The sequence below is a fragment of the Leucopleurus acutus genome (genome assembly GCF_964270905.1).
Source record: "Leucopleurus acutus genome assembly, chromosome: 3".
Lineage (NCBI taxonomy): Eukaryota > Metazoa > Chordata > Mammalia > Artiodactyla > Delphinidae > Leucopleurus > Leucopleurus acutus.
Genome location: NC_139145.1, coordinates 155993997 through 156014398, shown reverse-complemented (window position 1 = coordinate 156014398; position 20402 = coordinate 155993997). Strand labels below are relative to the sequence as shown.

General features: G+C 36.0%; 1 protein-coding gene across 2 annotated transcripts in view; it reads right to left on the bottom strand.

The window, feature by feature from the left end:
* LOC309959111 (cadherin-10) overlaps positions 1–20402 on the bottom strand; it is a gene marked incomplete at its 3' end in the record, with an annotated part of 125552 nt that overhangs the window by 16404 nt on the left and 88746 nt on the right. For both annotated transcript variants that reach the window (XM_082835260.1, XM_082835261.1), the window contains exons 5-7: positions 11315–11502; positions 9637–9890; positions 5054–5190 (exon numbers count right to left, since the gene is read on the bottom strand). In XM_082835260.1, coding sequence (XP_082691386.1) covers positions 5054–5190; positions 9637–9890; positions 11315–11502 — 579 coding nt within the window. The remainder of the gene's footprint in view (positions 1–5053; positions 5191–9636; positions 9891–11314; positions 11503–20402) is intronic.

Sequence of the window (20402 nt, the reverse complement as noted above, 5' to 3'; positions counted from 1 at the left end):
ATACACACAAAACAAATACATGTTGACTATTGTTATTAAGACCCTTTATTATCATTGTCATATCTTCCTTTTTTGAAATTTATTTATCTATTATTTATTTTTGTCTGCGTTGGGTCTTTGTTGCTGCGTGCAGGTTTTCTCTAGTTGCAGCGAGCAGGGGCTACTCTTCGTTGTGGTGTGTGGGTTTCTCATTGCGGTGGTTTGTCTTTGTTGCATAGCACGGGCTCTAGGTGTGCAGGCTTCAGTAGTTGTGGCACGTGGGCTCAGTAGTTGTGGTTCACAGGCTCTAGAGCGCAGGCTCAGTAGTTGTGGCGCATGAGCATAGTTGCTCCGAGGCATGTGGGATCTTCCTGGACCAGGGCTCAAACCTGTGTCCCCTGCATTGACAGGGAGATTCTTAACCACTGCGCCAACAGGGAAGTACCACTGTCATATCTTATTTCCTTACATTACTTAAAAGCTTAAGCTATCTTTCTCCACGCAAAGCATGTACACAATAAAAATGTGTTAACTAGCTTTCCTGCAATTCATGTGGGTCTCAAGAGGAGTACATTTGGGAAAAAGTGAGGAGAGGAGAAAAAAATGAGAAAAATGTTATTCTGCTATTTTCCTACCTCCCTCACTCCTAAACAACTTGCTAAAACCCAGAGGCATAGTGTTCACCTCCAAATGAATCCTCAACTACCCCGAGTTACTTGATGCTATGGGGAAGAGTGGGAAGGCATGATTCTTCTGTATTTTCTAGAATGTGCTCTTTAACCTACTTTTATAGTTAATGGACGTAATGTAAATGTTTTCCTTCAATACAAAGTCTTGACATAAAAATAACTCTTGGGCTTCCCTGGTGGCGCAGTGGTTGAGAGTCCGCCTGCCAGTGCAGGGGACACGGGTTCGTGCCTTGGTCCGGGAAGATCCCACATGCCGCGGAGCGGCTGGGCCTGTGAGCCATGGCCGCTGAGCCTGCGCGTCCAGAGCCTGTGCTCCGCAACGGGAGAGGCCACAACAGTGAGAGGCCCGCATACCGCAAAAAAACCAAAAAAACAAAAAAAAACCTCTTTTGTTGGTAGCAATTCAGTTTCTAACTGTGCCACAGAAGCCAAGAAAGACAAAAGTTTCACATCTAAAAAACTGCACTGTCAGTCCCTTCCCTAACACAATATGGAGATTCTCCAGCCTCTTTACACGTAACTCAAGGCTCTTCAAATCAAAAGCTAAATCCACGGGGATAAACACGTTTTGTAAAGCATCAGGCCTGGAGTCACCTATTCAAAAAACAGTGCTTACACTAATCTTTTTACTGGCAGATGCGGCTGCTTAGGTAGAAATAAGAATATAAAACCTTCCAAGGAAGCATCATACTGAATAGGAGCTGGCATATATTTACCACCTGAGACTCTTGGTCATCCAGCAAACTCTACTGTAGTGAGAATGTGTGAGCAGCAAAGGATCTTAAAATGTATGTCCTAAGGTAAAACCACGCCACGTATTCACAGGCTTTTCCATACCTCCAGGAAGAAGAAAGTATAAATCGTTATCTAGAAATCCCAGGCTTTAGAAAGAGGTATCTTTTCTACCTACTTAGGGCAAGGATTTCTACTAATGAGGAAGCAGGTATAGAAAATGGAGTCCTTCAGTCATAATCTTTGCTCTACTGTTGTCAGAATATATTGCAATGCTTATAATTTAATCTTCAGATGTGGTTATAGGAACTCATTGGTTTCTACATCAAAGTGTTTTATAATCCCTGATTATGACCTTAATTTTAGATTTTATATTCTCCATATGGGATTTTAAAATACTTTTTAAAGAAGAAAAAGAGAAGTTATTCCATGGTATAGTGCATTAAATGATTACCTGGAGTAATACTTTCCATACGATGGGATACACTGATATGAATGTAGAATTAAACTGTTAGAGGCAGAGCCTGAAAACATTGGTAAGAAGTACATTTCCAGGCCATTCTGCACTACTCTGGGCTCGGTGTATGGCATGCTTACCACAAACCCAGTGTTTAAAATCTAGTGAAAACAATTCCTTACATGCTGTTTCCCTCTCACCCTCATTCCATTTGATAATCGGAACAGTACGATGGGCCCCTGACTGTTTGTGGCTTTGCAGGTAGGCGTTTCCAGCAGTTACTCCATAGATTGATTTTATTTACGGGCAGAAAGTAGGTTTAATTCTTAAAAAGAAGAACATAATTGACTTAGCTTTTTACAGAATTGTCATTACTTCAACTAGCTTTAGAAGTTAAATTTCTCAAAGTATCTGAAATGGAAAATGCAATTCCGAGGTCATTAGGCTTGAATAAGGACTGTGAATAGAGCATAGAGCACAAACAATCATGATTCTGGAGTAATCAGACTGGATCCTGTCGGGCACATCTAAACACTGTGATATGGATACAGATAGAGAAATAAAACTTTCCTTAAGAAAAACTAAAAAATTCTTCAGTTCACCCTGAGAGACACAGCTATTTATATCTCATTATGGAAAAACTGGATTGTTTGGATGGTGGGGTTAATCTATATTTCAGAGGCAGATTTAAGAAAAAATTAAATCTAGTACTTTCTCTTGAGGCATTAAGTTCATTGCTGATGGTCAGTCTAGCCCGGTTCCATCCTTCTGAGACTCTTCGTAACTCAGCCCCAATGCCCTGCTTTCTAAATCTTGGAATGATTACTTCGAATAACTTGACCTTGATATATGTTTGTGGATTCAGCTTAGTTTTTCAGATCTGAAATGTATAGGCTTAGTTTTTTTTGTTTTTTGGGTTTTTTTTACCATGATTCAGTCCCTAATTTATGCTTCTTTTTAAAACAAAGAGTTGCTCTATTCCATGCACATATCATAATGCAGGAATCAGAAACCATGAACAGGTTTGTGTGTGTGGGCAGGGCTGGCTCATGGCCATGTCTAACTGAGCAGGGCCTCACACTCAGAAGGGCCCCACACACCTTTATTTAATGCTCTGCTGTGGCCATCTTTTTTTTTTTTAAACATCTTTATTGGAATATAATTGTTTTACAATGGTGTGATAGTTTCTGCTTTATAACAAAGTGAATCAGCTATACATATACATATATCCTCATATCTCCTCCCTCTTGCGTCTCCCTCCCACCCTCCCTATCCCACCCCTCTAGGTGGTCACAAAGCACCGAGCTGATCTCCCTGTGCTATGCGGCTGCTTCCCACTAGCTATCTCTTTTACATTTGGTAGTGTATATAAGTCGGTGCCACTCTCTCACTTCGTCCCAGCTTACCCTTGCCCCTCCCCGTGTCCTCAAGTCCATTCTCTATGTCGGTGTTTTTATTCCTGTCCTGCCCCTAGGTTCTTCAGAACCTTTTTTTTTTTTTTTTAAGATTCCATATATATGTGTTAGCATACGGTATTTGTTTTTCTCTTTCTGACTTACTTCTCTCTGTATGACAGACTGTAGGTCCATCTACCTCACTACAAATAGTGCAATTTTGTTTCATTTTATGGTTGAGCAATATTCCATTGTATATATGTGCCACATCTTCTTTATCCATTCATCTGTCGATGGACACCTAGGTTGCTTCTATGTCCTGGCTATTGTAAATAGAGCTGCAGCGAACATTGTGGTACATGTCTCTTTTTGAATTATGGTTTTCTCAGGGTATATGCCCAGTAGTGGGATTGCTGGGTCGTATGGTAGTTCTATTTTTAGTTTTTTAAGGAACCTCCATACTGTTCTCCATAGTGGCTGTATCAATTGACATTCCCACCAACAGTGCAAGAGGGTTCCCTTTTCTCCACACCCTCTCCAACATTTATTGTTTGTAGGTTTTATGATGATGGCCATTTTTACAGCTGTGAGGTGATACCTCATTATAGTTTTGATTTGCATTTCTCTAATGATTAGTGATGTTGAGCATCCTTTCATGTGTTTGTTGGCAATCTGTATATCTTCCTTGGAGAAATGTCTATTTAGGTCTTCTGCCCATTTTTGGATTGGGTTGGTTGTTTTTTTGATATTGAGCTGCATGAGCTGCTTATAAATTTTAGAGATTAATCCTTTGTCAGTTGCTTCATTTGCAAATAATTTTCTCCCATTCTGAGGGTTGCCTTTTCGTCTTGTTTACGTTCTCCTTTGCTGTGCAAAAGCTTTTAGTTTCATTAGGTCCCATTTGTTTATTTTTGTTTTTATTTCCATTTCTCTAGGAGGTGGGTCAAAAGGATCTTGCTGTGATTTATGTCATAGAGTGTTCGGCCTATGTTTTCCTCTAAGAGTTTTATAGTGTTTCCATCTTAAATTTCTTAATCATGTTTTAACATGAGGCCTGATACTTTCATTTTATAATAGGCTCTAAAAATTATGTAACTAGTCCTGTGTATGGACAAGAACTTTTGCAATTAGAGACAGATATGATTTTGAATGCTGGCTTTGTCTGTTACTAGCTGGATGAAATTTTGTAAATTTGGTATAGAATTAAGTCATTCTAGAAACAGAATGACTAGTTTAAAATCCCAGTTTTACTACTTCTGGCATTGTGACTTTAGACAAGTTACTAATATCCCTGGAGTCTTATTTCCTTCTCTGTTAAATAAGGTCAAGAAAGATATTAGGAGGAAAGAATTAATTTAAAATTCTTAGAATAATACCTTCACCGAGTGTTTAATGTTAGCTCTTATTACTAATACCTTTGTTTCTTTACCTGTAAAAAGGAAGTAATAATATCTATCTCTGTGTTTATTGTTAAATAATGGACTCCCAGCATTTTAGCATAGATTTTAATTCATGGCATCCAAGCAACAATTTTAATACATTTCCCTTTCTCCCAAAGAGAATATCTTTAGTTTCCAATTCTAGATCATTTTTATGAGTTAATATTAAATGTAGATTTGTGGATGCCTACAGCTATTTCTCAGTATATATAGAAACTATTGAAAAAAATTATAGGTGTAGAGAAGCCTTTTAAAACCTTAGATTGAAATTACAACTCATGTGTGCAATGAGAAGAAATTATTCTTAATACAAAATAAAACCTAAAATTATGCTAAAAAGGATATACATAAAACTCATCTTACTGATTTCAGCAGCGATAACAGTAAGATTGTGCCACTGAGATAGTTCACGGTCAAGTGGCTTTGATGTATAAAGGGATCCATTTCCAGAATGTATGTTAAAAATCCTGTCGAGGTCAGTGTGGCGATCCAAGGAAAATCTAAACATCGAGGGCAGAGAAAAACACATGGCAGCGTTACTGATGGTTTGCAGGAGAAAATGGTGAAATGCAAAGACACATATATAGTGATATATAATAATTTCAGGAAAGTACATAGTACTGATCCAGGATGCAGACTGTGTCATGGATTTATCACAAACACACACACACACAAACTGACCCTCTCCCATCCTCCCAAAACCTCTTCCCAAGACCTGAATTGACCTTTGTTCTGCATTCAAATGCTGGTCTTCTGAATGTTTGTTTAATCAAATCATTGTCTATTGCATATTCAACTAACCTTGAGGTATTTTTCCACAAAACTTGGAATTACAATTTTACATTACCAACGGACATTACCTAGTGATTGAGAACTCTGTTGAAGAATTATTACAAGGATCAAATGCAAAATATCATTCCCACTAGTAAAGTCTTTTAGTAAGAATACTGGAGACAGCATTAGTTCCCTCAGAGTAGTAGATCATCAATTTATGATGGTGTTCAGCAGCTTCAGAGTATGATACCCAGGTAGCTTTGGTTTCTTACGCACATGTATCATTATAAAATGTATACATTTTAACTAGAAATGTTTTAAAAATAGAAAAGTTTGGGATAGGAGTTTTTATATGTTTGTATCAAATTAAATCTTAGTATATATATTACAAAACCAACTATTCTGCAAATTGATTAAAGGCATTGTGTCGGGTGTCATTCCAAAGCCCAACTACAGGTTTATCAATCAGGATGATGTAGTTGGGATAAGTTCCATTATTTGGGGGGCTGTCAGCCAAGGTTTAAAAGAGCTGTACATTGGTGGTTCCTGCCACTTCACAAGCCTAGTTGTTTACAAACGTTTCATAATTCTTGAGTTAGCAAGCATAATCCCCCAAGTTATCTTTAATGTTCCCTATTTAAAAACTTAAAAAACAAATCAAAATAAACATGACAAAACTAGGAGTAATATCTAGTTATGGCATATATTTTCCTAAGCCACAACCATCATTTATTTGAAGGAACAAGATATGAAATATTATTTTTAAATAGTATTTTGTAAGTAATAACACAAAATAATTTTGAAAGTGCCGTAAAACTTTTTTCTTTTAGTGTTCCAAACTTGTATAATATTTCCAAAAATCAATTGAAATTTATGATCTTTTTGAAGGGTTTTTAATAAATTACACTAGAAGAATAACTTAACATTTTGGTACAGTTAATATGATTTTATTTTTGAGGATTGCTTATTTTAGATTTTTATTTTAAATCAGTTCTAAGTAGAATAGACCAGTAATTTGCAAATTTCCTTAATAAACCCCATCCCTCTCTATTAACACAATATAGATTTAGTTTTGTATTCAAACTACATGCTTTAACCATTCACAAATAAAGCAAAACATTGTATCTCTAAATCTGGAATAATTCACAAATTATATCCCAAGTTGACAAAATTATTTTACTACTGAAAGATTCAATGTAAATTTTACCTCCTCCTTGGACTGTTCCATGATTACCTGAAGTAGAAGCTATTTGTCCCCTTCCATCCTAAAGCACCTGGTACCATCATCTCTGCCATTTACCACATTGTATTAGGAATTCATTTCATCTCACATCTCAAACAGGAAATCAAACATGAACACAGCAAGCATCATACTTGGAATCTAGTAGATACTCAATGAATCTTATTTCTCATACTGAATCTTCTTTCCTAACAGACTGAGAATTCCCTGAGAAACAAATTAGTAACTGACATGGTGACCTACAAATATTTGTTGAATGACTTCTTTGGCATTTTGGCAAATGATAAGTATCCTTATTTCTACAGAAATATGACAGGAAGTTGCATTATGTAAATCAATATAGAGCATCATTGTCTTTTCCAAATCCATTTTATGTGTGTTTTGTCTTTTTTCTTGTAGTTCAGTTTAAAAGCTAGTGACAAAATTTAAAGGATTATGTGAAATTATCTTGAAGATACAGAGAGATCCTGGTTCTTTTTCAAACCTGATATAATTATAGTTGACGCTTGAACAACATGGGTTTGAATTTCCTGGGTCTACTTATATGCAGATATTTTCAGAAAATATAAACTAGAGTCTGTGTTTATTGAATAAATAAATGTGAGGTTGAATCCTTGGACACGGAACTGCGGATGCAGAGGGCCAACTATAAAGTTACACTTAGATTTTTGACTGTGGGGAGGGGGCGAGGGGAGATTTGCACCCCTAATCCCTGAGTTGTTCAAGGGGCAACCGTTTATTTTTCAATTCTCTATCGGTAAATTATGTTTATTACCTAACATTTTCATTTAAAAAATAAGTTCCAAAAGACATATTTTAGGTAAATACCTTTGATTATTGCATTAACATCTACAATACATGACACGGACAGTTTATAACATGACCAGTATTATCCGATTATCCATCCCTAAATACATTGCTTTAGTAAAACTACTTTACCTCTTTGATTATATATATACATCTTTTTAATCTGCATGGCCTATCAAGATTAACATCCAAAAATATTCATTTTCTTTTTCTACATCAAGGTAGTATAAATTCAAATATACAAAAACGATCTTAGCTAGACTCTGTCATTAATAAGCAATGAAGTCATTAATTCTGTTGCTTAGTACACATAAATGGATTCTTTTCTCCTGGTCCTGAAATTTGCATCTTGATGAAAAATTTAACTTAAGAAAGAATCCACAGACATATTTTAACATGTAATAACCATTAGTCTATGAGAATATTTAGAATCTATTTCACTGTGTGGACAAATATATTGCCTCTTAATAATGCCACGATTTAAACTGAACATTTTTAAAATATTATATTTTATTTTAAGAAGGCCATTTTAAAACCAGGAACACAGAACACAGGCTAATAAAATCAGTTAGGAGCTCTGCCAAGAGAATGCTTGGTAGTATTCAATGGGGAAGAATAAGAGTGTATGTTCAATAAATGTCTACCGAAGGAATGACAAGAAAAAAAAAAAGCTTTAAAGGAAAAAATCCAAAGAATGTAGCAATTTCAATGAAGATAAATGGATGGGAGAGGCATTTATGGGAAAATCATGCTGACAGATGGGAGCTGTACTTGACTACCATATGCAGGTTTTGGCTGCCAATATGTAACCTGTCATGTATGTGACATGTATGTGACTATAAGAAAATATTTAGGTAAAATTATATAAATCAAATAATAATTTTAATATATATGTATATAAATATATATATAATATGAAGTCACTTGATGATACGGCAGAACCTACAGAATTTTAAACTTTGAGCTAGAGTCACATGGTGCATAAAAGTAGAGGTTCCGACATTCCACTGCTGCATAGTTAGGAGTCAGAGAAGTGTGTACTTGGAAATTGTGCAACCACTTGAACTCCTACTAGACTGGCCCACATTGTAAAAAGGATAAGCAAAATCAGTCTGCTGAGGATAAGGAGACAAATGAAATCCAAAATAATTGATGGACTAACAGTTTAAAGTGAGCAGTAATTTTGATCCTGAATATTGTATATAGATATTTGTACTTTTTTAAAATGAGAGAACAAATGTCAGTGAAAACTTTGTCTTCTCATTTGTATGTTTTTATCACATCTTATATGTTTTTAGGTGCCGTAAGAAAACAAAGCAAAACAAAAATTTGAAATGACTCTGATCTTTCTGGAATGTTCTAAACTTTTTGATATAGCCAAAAGAACACCAAAAAAAACTTCCCCCTTTGCTGGTAGGATATAGAATTTTCTAAAATCATAACTACATTGTAACATTGTTATGATTATATAATTTTTAATTATTAAAACTCCTCTCAACCTCATATTATTTAAGAACCCAAAAGCACAGAGAAATTGATTTTGTTACATTGCAGATGCACAGCTGAAATAGTCCCCTTTATCTGTACCAGGCGTCAGAACAACAAATATCTTAAAGAGCCAGGCAGATGATACAAGCCAAGTTTCAGTAACTGGCATGATTAAAATGGAATCAAACTATGAAATGTGTGCATACCCTGCCCCAGAACACAGACAATTTATTTTAAATACTTGTGCTCACCCAACATATGCACAGCTCTATCCTTTTTTTTTTTTTGTTTTTGCGGTATGCAGGCCTCTCACTGTTGTGGCCTTTCCCGTTGCGGGGGACAGGTTCCAGACGCACAGGCTCAGCGACCATGGCTCACGGGGCTAGCCGCTCCGCGGCATGTGGGATCTTCCCGGACCGGGGCACGAACCCATGTCCCCTCGTGTCCCCTGCATCGACAGGCGGACTCTCAACCACTGCGCCACCAGGGAAGCCAGGCGGACTCTCAACCACTGCGCCACCAGTAAAGCCCAGCACAGCTCTATCTTTTAATGCATTAAACCCTTTAAATAGAATCTCATGCTCTCTACATTTACTTCAATTCCCTTTCTTTTCATCCTAAGCATAAGCATAATTACCTAATGGGGCTAGAAGTAGAATCTGGGTCCCTTGCCATCACAGTACCAATGATTGTACCCACTTCAATATCTTCATGAACCTCAAACAGATAGGAGGATCTGCTGAAAACAGGTGGTTCGTCCACATCTTCAATAGAGATTTTCACAATTGCTGTATCTTTAAATGGTCCTAGGTAATAAAAACGTGGATCCACATGGGTATTTTCTGCTTCAACCTTCAGAGTGTAAAGCCTTCGGCTCTCATAGTCAAGTGGCTGTATTAAAAATAATTAAGTAAATAAATCATCAAATTAGATTGCGGGAAATTGAATTATATGTTCCTTCCAAGTTACAGTATGATTTTTAAAGCCTAGTTGAGTTGTCAAGTTGTTTATAAACTGTAAATAATTAAAATTAATAAAAATATATAATCTTTACACATCAGGTAGAATTCAATTTTTACTTCCTATGTACTTAAAATGTAGTACTTCAGAACATAGGAAAATGAGATTTTAAATCTTAGAAAAATTGAAAAGGATATTAAGACCTGTCTCATATAGTGGAAGCTCATTACAAAACATGGCCTGGTGGATTGTGTGTGTGTTTGTGTGTACGTATGTGTGCTGAGCTGTTGGCTACTGCTAAGTTTTTCTAAGTAAAAAATTCAGTAATCTTTTAAAATATATGTTGTGATACATCCATTCCGTTCAACAGGCTCATGGCACTACATAAACTTGATGAAATTTTGAAGACTAATACAAAACTTTTCAGCAGTTATATGAAACATTGAAAATAAGAAAAACCTTGGGTAAAGAGAAAAATTTTGATAGCTAATTGGTAATTAGGTTACATTATGAAACAAAAAGGAACTTAAATATTCAGTAGGTCACTCCTTTGCTGGTCATTGTCTGTTTAAAAGTGGTTGTGTACCTTGAACTTCGCAATAGACTCTGAGGAGAGTTCCGTGACTAACTGACGGTTACTTTATGCAAATAGAGTGTTCAGGACATTTCATTAGGACATACATTCTACTGGGCCTTATTTTTTCTTATAAGGATGGTACTGAATGTACAATAAAAAACTAGTTACCTTTAAATCATATCACTGAGCATATGTTAGCAGAAAAGTTTAATTTATGTAGCAGAAGGGAAAATGTGAACAATGAAATTATTTTCCAATCCATGCTGTCTCTTTTTATTAGCAACTCTAATTATTGCTTCATACATCTGGATAGATGGCATGTTACTTTTTATGCCTCCAACTGTGATGATATATTACTATTATTAGTTATTAACTATTTTTTTAAGGAAACGATGTTAATAAGGGGCTTTTATTAACGTGGCTCAGAAATACAATCACATGTATATTAACTTGCCTTTTAAATTTTGTAAAATGTCAGGTTTCATGTTTTAATTAACAAAAACATTTGGTCAAAACATTCAAGGAGATCTTTGGCCATGGCTCCCGGGCCCAGCCGCTCCGCAGCATGTGGGATCTTCCCAGACCGGGGCACGAACCCGTGTCCGCTGCATCGGCAGGTGGACTCTCAACCACTGCGCCACCAGGGAAGTCCTACTTATGCATTTACATTGGAACATGGTAGGGATATTTCTTAATGGACAGAGCATGAGTGGATAAAACATATCGAAATCCCTACTTCCTAAACAGTCAGATGATTATTTCTATTGATGTTCTGCACCTTTTTCACAGTGATGATGCCTTCCTGTGTGTCCTTCTCAGTTCTGATGTCAAACATATCAATCCCATCACCATCAATAATTCGATATTCTACTTCAGCATTTTTCCCAGTATCAGCATCAGTTGCTTTTACACTTCCAATGGATGTGCCAACTGGGGAGGATTCAAGAACTCGAAGATGGATGGTGTCTGTAAAGATTACAGAAAAGAAGAGAGAGAGAAAGAGATTTCTCCATAGAGTATTCTAAGGTAAAATGTGTATGAGAGAATATTATAAATCTTAAACTCTACATTAGATGTTGACTAATAAGTTGAATACACACAACATGGATAATATAAAGTCTAGGAACAGAAAAAGTGGAAATCTGGGGGATTTGGTCTGTGCCTATTATAAATAGTGAGACCCAATCTCTAATTGTATCAAGAGTTCTGTTTTTAAAAATGAGCATGTTGTCTGTTTTTGCATTTGCACAAGTAACTAGATATCAGCTTTGAGTGCACATATGTACCTGTGTGTGTTTATACAGTCACAACAAATCACAGAATATACTGTGAATATTTATATATTGCAGTGAACATATTTGAAAATTGTTTTTCTTTTGTTGTTTTTAGTTATTTACTACTCAGTTTATTTCAGCTGCAGGGCAGAACATTACAAAATTCCATGAAATCAGCCATAGTGGGGAAGAATCCCACTTCTATTTGTGACAGGAGACACAAAGGATACTCTGTGGGAGAAATACAAAGATGCCCTTCACAGTGTCAGTGTAAAAACACTAAATTCTGACCAATTCCCTTACATTTCAGAGCAAAACAAGAATTTATCTAAGCCCCTGGTACACCTACTCGTGCTTCAGCATGAACAACCTCTCCTGCTAATGAGATTTATATTTTAATACCTGATCATAAACCACATGCTACTGACAGATTAATCGACCTGAGGGACACTTCTGGTTAGAGCACCTTCTTGCTCATAAACCTTAAGTAATTCTCCTTAATATACATAATAAAGTCCAGACCTCTTAACTAGTCATGCTCTTGCCTGACTATATCTTTCCTAATGTGTCTTTCTGTTAGCCACTTCCAGGAAAGATCTGCACCAAACTGGACTTTTCAAAGCCTTCTTGTCAAAAATTAATTTCCTATATCTCTATAGTTAACATACTATTTCCCTCACATAAAATTCTTCCCCCCTCCATGAACCTCAAATAACCATAACACAATCTATCAAATCTGAGAAAATGGGTCTATTATGTGCCGAGTGTTTAGGGGGCTATGGCCCTCAAAATTCCTATGTTGAACCCCTAACCCCCATTCACTACCTCAAAATATGACTGTACTAGAAGATAACGTCTTTAGAGAGGTAATTAAGGTTAAATGAGAACATTAGGGTGAGCCCTAATCTAACATGACTAGTGTCCTAATTTGGACACAGACAGGCACAGAGGAAAGCCCATGTGAAGACAGGGAGAAGATGGCCATCTACACGCCAATGAGAGGCCTCAGAAGAAACCACCTTGATCTTGGGCTTCCAGCTTCCAGAACTGTGAGAAAAGAAATGTCTATTGTTTAAACCATACAGTATGTGGTACTTTGTTATGGCAACCCTAACAAACTAATACAGGCATCTATATCTGCTCAGTTTGAAAAGTCCTTTTCTAGGAGACATCATTAAGACAGTTTCTACCACATTCTGGTTAGTCTCTTAATGCGTACTTTTTAATTCTTTTTGTACATTTTTTCTCTCTATTAATCTCTGGTAACACATTGTTGAATGCACCTCTCAATTCATTCCTTAGCTACTGTCTTGTTGGCTCTCTTTGCCTTTGCTATTTCTTCTGCTAGAAACAGCTGTTCCTAGATATTCAGATGGCTCATTCACTTTCTTCCTGCAGGTGATTGCTCAACTCTGACCCCTCAGAAGCTTTCACCAATAACCTTACTGAAAACAACTTTATTGAGAAGACCACTCCCAAAAACTCTTCATATCCCTTGTCACTGTTAGGCATTATATTATTTACTTGTTTATTTGTGTGTACCATATTATTTACTTGTTTATTTGTATGTACCATGAGGATGTTGTATTGATACATGACAGGGAAGACTTTGTATTTTTTCACCTTTATATTCCCATTGTATTTCTTTGAATGTAGCAGCCTCTACATACTTATTCTTTTTTTTTTTTTTTTTTTTTTTGCGGTACGCGGGCCTCTCACTGCTGTGGCCTCTCCTGTTGCGGAGCACAGGCTCCGGACACGCAGGCTCCGGACGTGCAGGCTCAGCGGCCATGGCTCACTGGCCCAGCCGTTCCGCGGCATGTGGGATCTTCCCGGACCGGGGCACGAACCCTTTTCCCCGTGCATCGGCAGGTGGACTTGCAACCACTGCACCACCAGGGAAGCCCCATACTTATTCTTATATTGGATAACTGAGAAGCTTCCTAACTAGTCTACCAGGTGCTATTCTTGGCCAAATCCACTCAAATCTCAGCTACTCTCAGTACACACTGCATCCATATTATCCCTTCGAAAACAATAATTTAATCAATAATTATTCAGAACTTCAAAACCATTTGATAGCTCTCTTTGTACTTAAAATAAAACATACAGAGGCTGGCCCTCCACAGATTGGCTCCTTTTTATTGTCATTCCCTCCCTTAATTAATAGTCTCCATAACACTCCTTTAGGTTTAGGTCTCCTTTAGGTTTTTAAAATATGCTTTTCTTCTTCAATTTAATACACTTTTCTCCCTCATGAAAGATTTTCTACACAATGCGTTGCCTGGCAACCTCTAGCTCTTTCTTTTGATATACATTTATTTTCACTATGCTTCTACCTCAGAACATCATCAACTCTAGCCTACTTACTTCAACAACTTTCTTTTAAATATTAAATGTTAGAGAAGTAGCATCTCAATGAATTGATTTATTACACTGGAGCCGAAGTAGCCTTTCTAAAAGACAGAAATGATTTAACTTCTCTACTGAAAGTGCTTTTTATTGATGTTAGAATAAATTCTTAATTTCTTCATTTGGTTTATAATGTCTTATAAAATCCGGGTTTAAAAAAAAAATCTTTAGTACCATGCTTATCTATTCTCAAACCTAGAGTATATGTGGAATACAGCCAAAAATAAGTTTTTTCAATAAATGATCAGTCAACCAGACTAGAAACATTATAAATACATGGAATACATAACAAAATAAATGCAAATAATATGGACGTTTCAACTGACATTTATATATATAAAACCTGTATGCACCATCTAGAGAATATAGATTCTTTTCAAGCAGGCATGAAACATTGAACCCAATTTGATCAAGTATTAAGTTATTAGACAAATTTGAATACATTTTAATAAATCAGTATCTACTAAATTCTCTGACCAGGATACAATTAAGATAGAGGTTAAAGCAAAAAAAATAATCCCCCAAATACTCATATTCTTGAAAATTTAGAAGAATTAAGAAAAACTTCTATGCAACTGATGGTTCAAATAAAATACAAATTGGGAGACAAAAAAATTGGAAAAAAAATTAAAAGGAACTCAAATATGTGGTGAAGAGAAAATGATTCTACTTAAAGAAAGTAACTTACAGCTTTATGTGCAAAGTCTTCTGGAGAAAAGAAAAATGAGGACTGTTTTCCAACTCATTATGTGAGATCAGTACTGTATGCCCTTGATACCAAAACCAGACAAGAAAAGTCCAGTGGTTATATAGTGTGGGTTAAAACTCAAGCTGTACCATACCTGACTGTGTAATATTTAGCAAGTTCATTTAAAATTTTTAATTCATAATCTCCTATATAGTATAAAGTTTAGTATGTGAGAAGCACTATTCTAATCACTTTCCTATTAACAAAATCCAGACTTTGTTTTAATTTCACCAGCTATTCCATTAAAGTCTTTTCAGAGATCCTACTTTGTATTTAGTTGTCATGCCTATTTATTTTCCTCCAATCTGTGAGAGTTCTTCAGTATTTCCGTGCTTCCTATGACCTTGACACCTTTAAAGAATACTGGTCAGTTATTTTATAAATAATCTTTAAAATTAGGTCTGTCTCATATTTTCTCATGATTAGATCGAGGTCATGCATTTCTTTTTTTTTGTCAAGGATATCATAAGAGTGGTCTGTTTTCAGTGTAGCATTGGATGCAAATATGTCTTATGACTGTTGATATTAACCTTGATCTCTTGGTTAAGAAGGTGTTTCTGCCAGTCTTTTTCATTTGTTAAGTAAATATTTTTTCTTTATAATTAGTATATATTTTGGGAAATATACTTCAAGATTATGCAAATATCCTATTTTTCCTCAAAAGTCTGCTCATTAATTTTATAATCAATCAATGATCTTCCTTGCAATAATTAATGGTACAATTATTCTAATGCACCATTAATGGTGATCTTCTATTTTCTTTCTAATGGTGCTTCTAATGGTGATCTTCTATTTTCTTCATTATTTCCACATATATTAATTGGAATTCTTCTGTAAGGAAAAGCTGCCCTTTCTCCCTTACTTATTTATTTATATCAGTAAGGACATTTATTTTATTCTATGTGTTATAATCTAATAATATGGCTATTTATTATTTTGTGCAAGTTCTTACAGGCTTGGTCATTGGGTGATCTTCTAGGTTGGTTCTGGTGTCTTTTCAACATGCCTCCATTATTTATTTACTTTTTTTGGGGGGGAAGTACTTCCTTAATTCCCAGCATCACAAAATGTTGTGGGTTCATCTTATATTTTCCCTGCCCAAGCCCTGAAATCAACCATGTCTCCAAGTTGAGCCCTGACTTCTTTTAGTGAAGAAAGAACCATGATTTTTTTAATATAGTGTAGTATTCAAAATTTTAGTAAATGGAGCAACTCTTCTTTCATAACATGCAAATATGTCAAAAAAGGCAAAAGGAAGCTATTTGTATTTGAAATGTAAGTCTAATTATGTTTTTGATATAAAAATTTAAATAACAGTAAGTTATTGCCTGTTAACATATTAATTGATCTTTGTTTTAGAAATAAAATATCTGTAAACTTCAAAGGAATTTAGAGTGTTATGATTTAAAATATTAGTATTTAAGGCTTTTCAGCATAAGAGAAAACCCTGTAGTACAATAGAATAAAAATATTTAAATAGAAACACTGTAATATTAGAACTGAATACACAAATCTTTATTTATAAATTCATACTTGTAAAGTAGTTGCACATTTTTGTTTTAATCACAGTCACTGAAAAAGGCCTAGAATTCCATTCCACTAGAAAAAAACAAAACCCTAATGGCCAAACACTGGTCACTAATACAGTGTTTTTCTATAATATAAACAAATTCTTCTTGGAGATTTACTGTCTGAGGAATAGAAAGGAAAGTGAAATTAGAATTCCTTGAGATAGAAGTTAAATGAGGTATCAGACATTATTGGGATCATAGAAAAGTACAAAGAACCCAATCAACTTGCTTCTACTGTACAGCATTTTGAAAATTTGATCCTTGATAAGAAAATAATTATTTAGTTGATTAAAACACATAAAATCAGATTAGGTTTCTGGAAATGTAACTTAATTCAGTTGAACTTTTTAGCTGAAAAACAATACTATCTCTGTGGATCACAGAGATAGAGATACACATTTGAAGGTTAAAAAAGTATAAGCTCCAAATTGAATGGAAAATGAGAACCTAGAGAAGTAAGTAGAAAACTGAAGCTCACTTTTGGTCTGAAGATATTTGCCATTTTCAAAAATTGATCCTTATTTTTATGTCCTCTTGAAGCAAGAAGAATACATATCAAACTCCAAGCTATCTGCAGGGTAGTTACACAACAGCAAATAGTCTCCACAATAAGTGTTTTGCATTCAGTGGAAGGGTGATCTAGACACAAGCCATGCTTTATGACATTTTGCATTCATTGTGTGGATTTGGATGATCCGGAAGAACTCTATTTTTACAGATATAAGCAACTTTAGCCACTAGGGGAGAAAGATGACACTGTGGCCTCCACAACACAAGGGGTGAAGGCTCACAAGGCAGGCTACAATTATTTGGCCAAAAAGTTCGTTCATGTTTTTCCCTAAGATCTTACAGAAAAACCCGAACGAAATTTTTGGCCAAGCCAATACTTCATGGAGAATCTATGTGGACAAGAAAACCACTGAGATTATGATACTGGGAGGACCCTTCCTCACTACCTCTCCTCATACCTTTCTCCCTCAAGTGCCTTTTCCAAAAGTGAGAGACATTAATAGCCCTGGAAAGATGTATTACATAGCTCAATGAAAATACAGTTGTAAATACTTGGCTCATAAAGACACAAAGGAAGAAAAATGATGGAGTCAGGTGCCATAAGATACAGAACAACATGCTAAATGCCTGTTGGAGTATACACACACATATACATACATACAGATGTATGCATATAAGCTAGTAGAAAATTTAGTCAAGGATGTAAATGGAAAACGGTTTACAGTAGAATAAACAAGAAAGACAAATAAACATAGAGAAATATACTGGATCTTAAGCAATGCAAATTAAATTAAGGACATGATGTGATATCATTTTACACCTACTAAACTAACAAAAATAAAGACTGACAAAACCAACTGTAAAAAGTATGTGGTCTAAGAGGAACTATTATGCAGAGCTGATTGGTGTTAAATTTGACACAATGATTTTGGGAAATTTTCATTTCCTGGGTTACTATGACAAAGTACAAAAATCTAGGTGGCTTTAAAGAGTAGAAATTTATTGTCTTACAGTTTTGAAGGCTAGAAGTCTGAAATCTATGTATCTGGCAGGGCCATTCTCTCCTTGACAGCTCTAGAGAAGATCCTTCTTTCCGTTCTATAGGTTCTAGTGTTTGCCAGCAATCCTTGGTATTCCTTGACTTGTAGATGCATCATTCTAGTTATATGGCCATTTTTTTCCCTGTATGTTCACATTATACTCCCTTAGTGTGTGTCTCTCTGTGTATCCAAATTGCCCCCTTTTTTAAGGATATCAATCATATTGGAAAAGGGTCCCAACCCTAATGATCTCCTTTTAACTTGATCACCTCTAAAGACCCTATTTCCACATAAGGTCACATTCTGAAATACTGTGGGTTAGGACTTAAAAGCATATTTTGGGGGGACTCAATTCAACCCATAACAGGATTATATGTTGTTAAATATTAGCATAAATAAAATCCAGCAATGTGCATGAGGAAAATAGCTGCAGAAATGCCATTGTTTGTAAAGTTATGTAAAGTTAAACATGGAATTATTGTTTGTAAAGTTAAAAAAAAGAGGAAGGGAACCAAATGTCAAACAGCACGAGAATAGGTAAATAAATTGTTACATTATCACACATCCCAACATAATCCAAAATTGAAAACCATGAGCTATAGTTACATCAGAAAAAATGTGGATGAATCTTAGTTGCATCATATTAAGTGGAAAAAGACAAATTTCAGAAAATTATATATGGTGTGATACTATTTTTATAAACCATAAACAAGAACTCAACAATATTTTGTTTAGAAAAACATAAATACTATGTATATATATTTATATATGTGAATAATCTCTCTTGAACATGTACATATATGAGCACAAAATTCAAGGATCATGCATGTGAATGCAAAATATTTTTAAAGTCTTTGTAATGTGTTAAAGTGGTACAACTTATATTTTCTTGTTATTACATACTTCATGAAAACGTAAAACAAACAAGCAAACCGATATACCTCATAAATAATTGTCAAATTAAACATTACTTAAAAGTGTTTTTAGTGTTCCTGGTACTTGATGGAAGTAAACATCTTCTATTTAAAATTCAACTTCAGGAAGAACCCTCTAAGATGGCAGTGTGGGAAGATGCTGAGTTAGCATCTCCCCACAAGTAGGGCACCTGCCACCTGTGGTGGGGGACCCTGAAGCCCAAGGAGACAGGAGGAAACACCAAGTGAACTGGTAAGACGTGGGGGACTGAGGGGGGAGGAGAAGTGGAGGTCAGACAGGATTGATGCCCCTGAGACCAGGGACATCAGGAGAGGCAGGTGGGAGGGGCCCTCTGGGAGGAGTGGGAGAGGAGCAGAGGGCATTTACCCTGCCCACTCAAGCCCAGGAAGCCTGTTGGGCTCCAAGGTAAGGTCCCCTGTCCTCTGAGACCAGGGGTGGGGAGCACACCTGGGCCCCTTCTGTTCCTTGAGCCTAAGCTCCACCTCCCACAGCCCCAGGGCCTTTCCTAGTTTGTGGGTCCTAAGCATAGGCCCTGCCCACTGCCCAAACCTCGCCCTTGCTTAGGCCCCACCCTCCACAGCCAAGGTCTCCCCCTCACTTTTATTTTTCTTTTCCCTCCTCCTCTTTTTTACTATTGTGGTACTGTTGTACCCTCCAGTTGTTTCATCTATATTTTTATTTTCATATTCTTTCTAACATATCTGTTAGTTTCCTAGTCTAATTTTATTTTTTACTTTGTTATTGTTCTCTTTTTTTTTTATTGCCACCCCACATTGCTTGTGGGATTTTGGTTCATGAGCCAGGGGTCAGGCCAAAGCTCCTGCAGTGGGAGCTCTGAGTCTGAAACACTGGACTAACAGAGAACCTCAGACCAGAGGGAATATTCATCGAAGTGAGGTCTCACAGTGGTCCTCATCTCAGCACCATGACCCAACTCTACCCAACAGCCAACAAACTCCAGTGTTGGAAGCCTCAGACCAAACAACCAGTAAGACAGGAACACATCCCACTCATAAAAAAAGAAAAAAAATCACATGGCAAAAAAGTATGTCACAGATGAAGAAGCAAGGTAAAACCTACAAGACTAAATAAATGAAGAGGAAATAGGCAATCTACTTGAAAAAGAATTCAGAGTAATGATAGTAAAGATGATCTGGAATCTCGGAAATAGAATGGAGGCATGGATTGAGAAAATACAACAAATGTCTAACAAAGATCAAGAAGAAATAAACAACAAACAGAGATGAACAACACAATAACTGAAATGAAAAATACACTAGAAGGAATCAATAAAAGAATAACTGAGGCAGAAGAATGAATAAGTGAGCTGGAAGACAAAATGATGGAAATAACTGCCAAGGAGCAGAATAAAGAA